Consider the following 10,681-nt stretch of genomic DNA (forward strand, 5'->3'; position numbering starts at 1 on the left):
CAGGGCTTTGTTCGGTTCAGTCACCTGTTGGTGGTGCTGGGCACTGAACCTGGGGATTGTCTTACTGAGCTGTATCCCCAACCCTAATTTTTTAAATTTTGAGATAGGATCTTGCTAAGTTGCCCAGGCTGGCCTTGAACCTATGATACACCTGCCTCAGCCTCCAGAGTTGCTGGGATTGCAGGTGTGGGGCACCATTATCTGCCAACTACTGTGTTTATAGAAGTAAAGAAAAACAGAAAAGTGTGAATATCCACAAGCAAACAATAATAGAATTTAATGAGAAACAGAAAAAACAATGGAAGAAATATTGTACCGGATGTGCCCTGACTCCTCCCATAAGCTATTTAAGCTTGCCTTCTTCATGCAAATAACCGGCCTAAAGTTTGTAGAGTAATTAAGGAAGAGGTTGCGCGGGCCAGGAAGATTCCCTGTGGCCTTGTTAACTCTCTCACTACACTAAGGCACTAAATCATAAATTACCTTAGGTGGCCACTGTGGGGCTCAAGGGCTACAGTGTTTCCAAAGCACCCAGCCATCACAGGGCAGGACTAGGCTCCACAGGGAACCACAGGATGATGAGCACGTCGCGGATCCCCTGGGGAGTCACAGGCCTACCAACAAGTCTCACGCTGGTAAACCCAGGTGCTTGTACGGGGACTTCCTAGAACACGCTTGAGCATTTCGGGCAGGGTGTCAGGACAGCCTTGTGTCCCTCTGCTGGGGATTCCAAGCCTGGCCCTCACTGCACAACGCAAAGAGCACCCTGCTAGGCAGTGCAGAAAACTGGCACCAAGACAAGTGAGGACAGGGCACCCGACTCCCTGGGGTGACAGCTTGGGCAGGTGGAGGATGCGCAGAAGCAGGTGAGGAGACCAGCACCACCGGTCAGCTGTCTCGTTTCATGAAGCCCCTTTGCAGTCACCCTTCGAGAGCTGTGTCAGAGGACTCCTGTATCCACTGGCCATAGGGCGCCAGCGCCAGCTGCTTCCCACGCGCACTCACTGGGGGTGACCGGAAGGTGAGGCTGAGGAGCTGGGGGGGGGAGGGCTGGGCCTGGATGTGGGGCGTGGATGCGGGGCCTGGGGTCCTCGGCTCCGCCCCACCCGACCTCCCGCACAGCACCTGCGGGTGGAGCCGGAAGTCTTCCTTGCATATGGGGCACGGCTGCGCAGAGTCGCCCTGCAGGACGGACCTCTGCTTCACTCTCTCCCACTCGGCTGGTGACAGTGGCGGCGGGGGAGGCGCAAACAAGCCCAGCTTCTGCGCTGTAGGGCAGACGGCAGTGTTAGCAGGCCAGACCTGTGAGTAGGAGGCTGTCTGCTCCCAGGTGTTCCCGAGGTGCGCGCAGAGCTCCTACATCGCGATATATAGGATGGTTTGCAGAGATGCAGAAGTCCGTGACAACACCTCACCTTCCAATAATGACTACGTCCATGTCTCATTTGACATTCACAAAAATTCTACAAGGCCAGCAAGAGGGACACTCAGTTTTGTGGAGGGAAATACCGAATACTGATTTTTCACAAACCTCCTGTGTTCCTTGCCTGATTAAACCATCAGCCATCAGCACTTTCTGCCTCTGCTTTATCTTGCTTCTGCGCCGGTGACCTTTATGGAGTGCACAGCCGTCATGTCTTCCTGCCACAACGCCCTATGAAGTGACACTTCTGGCAGGACAGATTCCTCAGGCTAGCAGGAGCTGTGTCCACCACGCGTCAAGCATGGAGCTCACACCCAAACGGGGACACCGAGAAAAGCTGCGGCGTGCTGGGCGAAATACTACTAAGAAGGCAGGGGTGGACATCAAGGCGCCCCAGGCCCCAAGGAGGGTAAGTACGCAGTGTCAGCTGGCAAGGGGGTCCCACAGCCCCAAGAGAAACGCTGCATCGACAACACTGGGACAGGAAGCTTTGACAGAGATGGAGAACGCAGAAAGGGCTCCTGGCCACCGGACCTTTCCCAGCTGAACATGAATGTACTGCGAGGCGAGGAGAGGCTAATGGAATCCCAGAGGAAGTAGGCAAAAGGATCCAGCGGCAGGCGAGAGGACAATGGATTTCCTGGGCATTCATTCAGATGCTGAGACGCAGACACTGCCGCTGGTCATGGCTGGGCAGGGCAGCACGCTCTGGGATCCTAGACTCCAGGACGCTGAGGCAAGGAGATCAAAACTTTAGGCTGAATCTGAGCAGTTAGCAAGACTGTCTCAAGAAATAAAAAGCCCTGAGTTCAATCCCTAGGAACCTTCCTCTCACAGTGAACAGAAAACAGAGTAAAAATTTGAAAAAAATGACCCAGAGGTAACGTGACCACAGACCACGGGATGGAGACTACCGGGGGCAGCGGTTACTGCAAGGTGGGGCCATGTTTCCGGACAGAGGAGAAAGATGTGAAGGTGGAACCGAGAGGCCTCGAGGCTGGCGCTGGATGCCTGGCCTTCTGTCCAGGCCAGGCTGGCGGGAGTGGGGGCCATCAGGCCTGGGGCTCTGGGCCTCTCTGGGACTGCACCTTCGAGCAGCCGCTCTTCCTGTGGCCTAGGAGGAGCCGTGTTGGTCTAACTGCTAAGGCGAGGTGAGAGGCGAGAAGGCGGAGGCGAGACCGCGCGGTGCTGGGTGGAGACCGCCGCGCTTGCTGCCAGCTGCGGAGCAGTCCCGGAGCACAGCCTGGACCCAAGCTCCAGCGACAGGAAGCCGCGTCCACAGAGAAAGATGATTCTGGGGCTGGGACAGGGACAGAGTACAGAGTACGCGTCTGTCTGGGATTCTGTCACCACAGAAGGTAAGAAAGTGCACAAAATGAAAGAACGAGGACTGACCAGAGGGCCAGCGGCCAGAGACGGAACAATCGCGAGAGTCACCGCGGCAGCACAGATGTAGTCGAGGTGCAAACTAAGTGCACACGAACGCTGCTGGCACAAGTGCCGGGTGAGCGAGCCAGCGGAGGAGCCAGAGAAGACCCCTTGTCACGTGCAGAGACACTGCCGCTGTTGAGCTCCATTCATTCCACATTCACATTTGAACACCAAAACCACTGAGAGCTCAACCTATTTTTTTCCTTAAGAAATAATTGGTTCTCAGGTCCCAAAATTGCACTTATAAATTATTTTTCCAGAACATTAACCAATTTCTCAGCCATTTCTTTAACTCTATTACGGGTCCCACAGTTTTCCTCTACAGCTGCTATTGCTAACTTTCTCTGGAGCCGTGGTCATATTATACTCAAATAAAGCACAGAAAAAAGTGCACAAGGATGAAGGTTTTAATGCACTAACACAGCACTCTCCAGTGCCTGGGGGAGAGTGGCGCTGAGACCAGAGTGTCACTCACCTCCTTGTGTTTGTGGGGAGGGGCACCCTGTAACTTCCTCTCAGCCTGCTGTGGGATTTTCAAGTCTGAGTTTTGCTTTGACTACTGAGCAAAGTTATGAATGCCAGTCAAGTTTTTTGAACCTGCTGTTTGAGTAGAAGAAAGCTGAAGCTTGGAGCCATTTGACAACCACAGTATCACAGGACACAGAAGTATTCCCTCCAGGAGGGAGCTCATGGCTACTCCGCCCCGGATGTAGAGAACTACTCCCCAGGAAAAGGTGGGCGGGGACAAGCAGGGGGCAGGGCAGGGGTCCTCAGCCAGGGCCACCAGCAGGGACAGGTCACCATGTACCCCCAGAACTGAGATGAGCCCCAGCCTCGCCATGACAGGAACATGCGAGAGCCCACACTGAGGGGCAGTCCACAAATACCTGGCCAGGAGTCCACGGCCCAGGTCACAAGAAACTGTCGCCACGGTCACCTGGCATGTAACGGGCACCAGCAGGAAAGTGGCGAAAGCCAGTCGGGACTTTAGTCAACAGGGAAGAGCCAGTGTGTGCTTCTCACTTTGCAAAACAGACCACGACATGTAAATGTGAGAGCCAGGGGCCAAGCGGGCACACTGAAGCCCGGCCATCTCCGCATCTGTTCTGGAAATCCAAAATCATTTTTAAGCAAACACTATATTTTAAAATAGCGGCAACAAAAATAGAACTTTAAGGCAAGTCCCAAAGAATAACGGCGCCCAAAACCCTGAATGGCACACGTTGAGTCCCCTTATCTGAAATGGCTGTCTGCATCAGAAGCATTTCAGAGTTTGGAGGTTTTATTTTATTTTGCAGTATGTATGCAGATTTTATCAGGTGAGCATCCCTCTTCTTGAAATCCAGAATCTAACATGACATCACGTTGGTGCCCAAAATGTTCGGGATTTTTGCTTTTGGATTACTGATGTGCAAGTCTTGTGACCTAGCAACTGAAGCTAAAAAACCAAACAACAACCACACACACAGACACACAACCAAACTGAAAAGGAAGAGGTCTGGCCACAGGCTGAGCGGCTTGCAGCGGGCCCTGCCTGTGGAGGTGGTGCCAGGAATCAAAGTCTGGCAGCAAAAGGCCGAGCGCTTTACTCAAGGACCCGGGAAAGAGAAAAGTTAAAGAGGGGAGGAGGAAGAGGGTGCAAGGAAAAGGTGAGCCAGAACGAAGCCAAGATCACTGCAAGGTGCTATCCAGTTAGTTTTTCTCAAAAAGAGACATTCCTGATACTACTGGACAAGCTAAGAAGAAAGGAAAATGCAGACAAAACAGAAAATGGGTGGGGGATGTAGCTCGGTGCACAGCACTGGCCCGGCATGCACGAGGCCCTGCGTTCCATCCCCAGCAACACCGAAACAAACAAACAAACGAACAAAAATAGCAAGAAAAACAAGAAGAGATATAGTCATAAAGAATTGAAAAAATAATTATAAACTAAGATAGATAAATATATTTTAAAATACATCTGGAAATCTAGATAAGATTAATATGCTTCTCAGAAAATGTACAAATATCAAAAACATCACAAGAAAACGCAGGACATCTGAGTTGTCCCCAGCCTTGGCCCCGACCGGCCCTTCATCCTGTGACGAGCAGGCCAGGCTGTCCCTGGTCCACGGCCTCTGCCGTGCAGGCAGCCCACCGGCCCTCAACAGTCAGTGGGCGTGGGACCCATTTCAGGTGAAGGGGGTCCCCTTCTCCAGCCTGTGCCTCACTGGGGCCCTACGGGGACCCCAAGACAGTGGTGCAGTGGAGGGAGGGTGCCCCCGGCAGGCACGGCTGCCAATGCCTGTCGCCCACGTTCGTGTCCTTGTCCTGTGGTCATGCTGTCACTGCAACCAAGTGCACCCTAACTGATACCACTAAGAAACGGCAGAACAGGGTTAAGCCATATAATTTTACCAGTAAGTTGAGTGAGTTATCCCAAACTTTCAAGGGACATATCTCTGAGAAGTTACTCCAGAACAGAGTCAGGAAGCATGGTGATAGCCACCTTGTACTACAGTCAGTGTGGTGAGAGCCACCTGTGTGAGGACGGACGGGCCCATCAACGCTTCATCTCAGCAGTGGAAACGTGCTTGGGAGAGGAAGCCTTGGGATTTAAAGCCCTGTAACAGACCATGCGCCTGCCCATCCCAAGTCTGGCCGCTATGAATATGTCACAGCTGTGCTTTCTCTCCACATGCCCCTTGGTGAGGGCGGCATCTGCTGTGCCACCACCCCACACCCGCTGGGCATGTGACCACACTTGGTCAGCAAGTGACACAGACTCCAGCCCACGCACGGATCATCGCAGTGCTGGCAGTCACTCACCAGGGCCGAAGCGGCGACATCGGTTGAAGCCGCAAACTGCTGGGAGAATTTAGGAATAAAGTGTGATTGGTTTTAGGGCTTCCTAGGGAGCTGCTGAGACATCAGAAAAACCCTTCGTCCAGCAAGACAGGTTAAGGAGGAGGATTTGCCAACTTGGATGAAGCGTAAGAGCATATGAAAGGCCACGGGGAAACGTCGGCAAACGGGAAGCGGGAGGGCTGGCGGCGGCCCGAGGAGGAGGGGGCCGGCATGGGGCCGCTTCAAGCATGCGCGGATGCTAAAGGAGAGCACGGTGCCTACGTGGCTGCCTCATGCACGTCACCTGCAGGACCCCACAGGTGTCAGCAGCCACACTGCAGTAAGTTAAAAGACTCAGCAACTTCCTATTTAATGCCTCCCAAAAGGTTTTGGCAAAAAAAACCGCTTCAACTATCAGACCTGCCCAGCCACTGATGCTGTTTGCTCCTGACTTCCACCACGGACGTGCCCATAGCTCAGTGATACGGGGTCACCCAAAGCCAGTGACCCTCCGACACACGCCTGTGCCCCTCATCCTCAGCTGGGCTCTGCACCTCCCTGATGATTGCGGGACGCATGGAGAGAGCCCACGCGCACAGCCCTGCCACAGCACGCTCACTGCGGCCACTGTCCTGTCTTACCAGGATTCGCGTTACTTTCCTCTGTATCTGAGTTACAGCTGAACTTCATGATAGGGCTGTTCATGATAGATCTGAACAGTGTTCGCAGATCTGATGCTGGCCAGGGTCTTAGTGCCCCGGGAGCCCCGGCCGCAGCCCGCGAGCAGGAGGAGGGTGGGCCCCATTCTTCATCTGTCTGTGACCTTCTTTTCTAGACTGGGTCGAGGATTACACACTGCATCGACTTTCCTATCTCCTCGACTTCCCATAACCTAGGCCAGCTGCCAGGTCTTCGCTTTTCTGGAGACTTCTGAGGACTGCTGACCGCTGTGTGGTGTCCCTCCCGACTCGCCCGAGGCTCCTGATTAAGCTCAGCTGGGTGTTCTTAATCAGGTGGTGGGCATGCGCACCACAGAGGTGGCATCAGGCCTTTTCCCAGGGGGCATTCTTTGTTAGCATGTGTCACCATGGGGACACCACTGACTGACTGGTTATGGTGCTATCTGCCCAGGGCACCACTGTGTGGCTACTTTTCCTTTGGCTGGGGACACCTGTGTGGGAACACTGGGAACCTGCGTGTGCACAGCCTGCTCTGCACTAGTCTACCCACCGACCATGATTCCCATATTGATTGCCTATCAGCCTCAGTTGTCATTCCACTGTTTTTCTTCATCTTTTATTTATTCAGGTTTTACTTCTATCAGTTACTTATTTTTATTCTCTTCTGTGCGTACGTGCATCTGTGGGTGTGTGAATTCAGGGCCTCTGCACTGAATTAAAGTCCTTTCTGAAACACTTTCTGAGCCAGAGCTCGCTAAGTCACTGAACTGCCTCAGCTGGGCTCCCCCTCGCCATCCTCGTGCCTCAGCCTCCCAGAGTGCTGGGATTACAGAAGGGCACCAGCACACCCAGCTTATATCTTTATTTTCTTGCTCAATTTGTCCCTATCAATTTTTTAAAAATTTTTTTGTGCGAGGACTCAAACTCGCCATCTGTGCTGCCGGGCAGGTGCCGTGCGGCGAGCCTTTTCCCTGGCCCGCCCTGTCATATTGAAGCTTCTCAGCGCATAGCTTTGCGTGTAAGCAGATTAGTTCTGTGCCATACGCACTGTCCCATGCCATCAGAGATCCGGTAATAAGCCAACATCCCCGTGGCCAGGTTAGCTCACCTAAAGTCAGCGGAGGTGGGACGGGGTCCAGGACGTATTCCTTTTCCGGATCTTGCACCCTGGAGTCCTCAGGAGGTTTTTTAAGTCCAGTATCTATCACTGCTTTTGCATCTCTTTTTAGAGACTTTGCCTGGTTCTCTTTCTTTTGAACATTTGGCTTAACATGACCAGCTAGCGAAAGATTTCCAAGTTGAAGATCACGTAGAATGTGATCTTGTAGAGCAACTGCCGTGACTGCTAAGTTGTCTTTGTGGGACGAATGATCCTAAACGGAGGAAAAGCGTGTTCATTACAAGAGCATCGCGCAGTGCGTTACTCACAGAGGGCTGGCGTCAGCTGTGGGCCCTGACGGTCCGTTGGACCACGCTGAACGGGAAGGGAGGCTCTCGCCACTACTGCCCGAACGGCGCACACCCGCTCAGCACATGGTAACAACATAGGACTATCTTTCTGTTTAATTACCAAAGCCTTAAAAAAATTACCGAAGCTTTAATTGTAGTATAACTAAAAGCATTATGACTTATAGACCGGTGCCTAAACAAACCCCCACTGGGTCACTATCATTAAAGCAGACTCCAGGCGGCTCTTAAAGAATCCTGCACCCGGGTCTGGTCTGTGCTTCTGTGTAGACGCAGCACCTTTCCTATGGAAGTCACGCCCGGGGGCACTGGCTCTTCCTCATCCCTGTCTCATGGCTCCAGGCCCCACGTGGTGCCCGTGCCTGCGCAAATGCTGGGGCAAGGTCTACATGTGCTTTACACTTCCAAGTGTGCGAATCAAAATCTATGCCATGAATAAAACCAACGCGGCGCCGCACCTTGTCCCTCGCTCGGCATGCTGATCTGGGAAGAGTCATAACATGGGCTGTCAGAAACCCTGTCGTCTCATGCCACACGCTGCTTTCTATCTTCCACTGTAAAACACAGACAACCGAAAGATGTGTATAAAAACCTTACAAACTTTATGAGGAAGATCTGTATTAAGGGTATGACTGGTAATGAAGTCACAGCCAGTGGCTGCGGCAGGGCAGCACTGAGCTCGCATGCGGGGAGGGTTCTGCAGGTCGGGGAGGGTCTGAAACCAGTCCTCCCAACTCATCCTGGCCCCTAATGCTTCACCCGAGGCAGCACACAATAGCAGCACATATCACCTTATGCGTAGGTAAAACGAAATAGGAGACCAAAAAGAACTGAGAGGAGGAAATTAAAAACCTCCTAAAAATAGCATTTAAACTCACATGTGAAAAACAGAGGGAAATGAACAGGTAGAAGTTCAGGGGCAAGGAACTCAAAGTACATAGGGAACCAGCATGGAATTTGTATCCCAGGGAGAAGGGGAACTGGCTAACTTCGCCATCCCAGATGCAGATGTACAGCGCAGGGGAAAGGAAAACTATGGCTCAGTTTTGCTCTCCTGCTCTAGGGGTGAGACCCTCAGCAGATGGGCATCTGTTTTCTCACCTGTAAAAGAAGGCTTACAAATATTGACTGTCCAGAGTTATTCTATAGACTGCATATGGAAAACCTTGTCAATGATTAAAAGGAAAATTGTGGCATAGAAGAGACCCTGTAAACTGTGATTCTTGCTGCAGTCCTCTCTCTCTCTCTCTCTCTCTCTATTTTAGGGAAGGGTCTACAGGGTGTTGAGGGTCTCACTACTAGATTGGACTCATAGTGATTTGCCTGTTTACAGCCTCCCTAGAGCTGGGATTACAGGCCTATGCTGTCTCAGCGCGCCCTGGGGCAGGGCCAGCACGGCAGGCATGGGGATCAAACCCCGGCCCCTATGCCTGGTTGCAGGCACTTTAATCTGCTGAGCTATTTGGCCGGCCCTCCAATCCTTTTCAAAGCTGGTGGCAGAATTTGGAATTTGCACTTCTGATTTTTGGGCAAGGACATAAGTTATGAAGATGAGGGTTCAAAATGTACTAGGAGAGAGAACAACAAAGTTATTCCCGTATCCCTGTAAATAGTATTGAGGGCCAAACTTTTATGTTTTTCATTTATGTATTTGGTACAGAGTCTCACTACGCAGCTCAGACTCATAGTGATCCTCCTGTTTTCAGCCTCCCCAATGCTGGGATGACAGGCCTGGGCCACCACGCCAGGACTCTTTATCAGCTCAGCGTGCCCCTGGGGGTGGCGCTGGCGAGACAGGTGGGTTGGGGCAGCGAACCCTGGTCCCTGCGCTCGCTGAAGCAGGCCCTTAGTCCGCTGAGTATTATCGCCACCCCAAGGCCCAAACTTTTAGAAAGAGTTGGATGCAAAGAGCAGGTAGCGCACGCCACAGCCAGAGGCAGCACGACTGCGCATTCCAGCTCAGGCTGGACAGAAGGGAGGCCCTAACAGGGCAGGGGTGTTGCTCAGGGTACAGCGCCTGCCCAGCACACCTGAAGCCCTGGACTCGCTCTCCCGCAGCAGAGAAACGAGCAAAAACAAATAAAAATTGGGTGTTGGGCCTGTGGCACATTCCCTAATTGAAGCATTCTGGGAGGCTGAGGCAGGAGGCTTATAAATTCAAGGCCAGCCTGGGAAAATTAGCAAGACTCTGTCTCAAAAAGCAAAGAGGGTCGGGTGTTGCTTGGTGCAAAATCCCTGGGCTCAGTTCCCAGCAACACACGCACACGCACACGCCCGGTGTTGAAGAAAATCCAAAACACATTTATAAGGACAACCATCTGTACTGAATTGTCCACTAAAGAAAATAAACTCACTAAGGAGAGTAGGAAGAGAAAAGCAAGGGCACTAACGTACCTGTGTGAGGCACCCTCAGTTTGAAACAAAAAGGCCCAGCTTCTCTAACCCCCTGTAGCTTCACTAAATTTTAAAATTTAAATTTCGCAAACTGCAAACATCGACTCCAACTCCCACTGCAAGGGTCACCTCCGCGGAGACCGAGGAGCGACGCTTCGAGACGCGGCGTGAGGGCCCCAAGCCAGCCCCGCGACGCGCCTGCTGCGCTCAGGGAAGCGCGGTCAGGCCGAGCGCAGGCGGCGGCCAGCAGAGCCCTGAACAGACACGGCGCGGCGCGGGCTGAGCCGTCCCTGCAGACAGGCGCACCTCGCGCGTCCCGGCTCCGCGACACCGCCGCCGACCTGGGGACGCCCGGCCCTGAGCGGCACTGCCTGGGCCGGCCTGGCCGCGGTCCCGCCCACTCACAAACTGCGTCGTGCCGGGCAAGCAACGCCCAGTGCTTTGCTGGGTTCGCAAAGGT

General features: G+C 53.0%; 1 protein-coding gene across 3 annotated transcripts in view; it reads right to left on the minus strand.

Annotated features, from left to right (window-relative positions):
* Nucleotides 1–10,681, minus strand: part of Rnf32 (ring finger protein 32) — a 22,796-nt gene extending 12,115 nt beyond the window's left edge. Inside the window, exons 1-4 of one of the 3 annotated variants that reach the window (XM_023712735.1) lie at nt 10,528–10,681; nt 8,286–8,381; nt 7,469–7,733; nt 1,126–1,268 (exon numbers count right to left, since the gene is read on the minus strand). In XM_023712735.1, coding sequence (XP_023568503.1) covers nt 1,126–1,268; nt 7,469–7,733; nt 8,286–8,324 — 447 coding nt within the window. In that variant the 5' untranslated portion in view covers nt 8,325–8,381; nt 10,528–10,681. Of the gene's footprint in view, nt 1–1,125; nt 1,269–7,468; nt 7,734–8,285; nt 8,382–10,221; nt 10,292–10,527 lie in introns of those variants that run through there. The other 2 variants (XM_023712734.1, XM_023712732.1) reach the window with 2 other exon arrangements.

The sequence above is a fragment of the Octodon degus genome, unplaced genomic scaffold (assembly GCF_000260255.1).
Source record: "Octodon degus isolate 3935 unplaced genomic scaffold, OctDeg1.0 scaffold00027, whole genome shotgun sequence".
Taxonomy (NCBI): Eukaryota; Metazoa; Chordata; class Mammalia; order Rodentia; family Octodontidae; genus Octodon; species Octodon degus.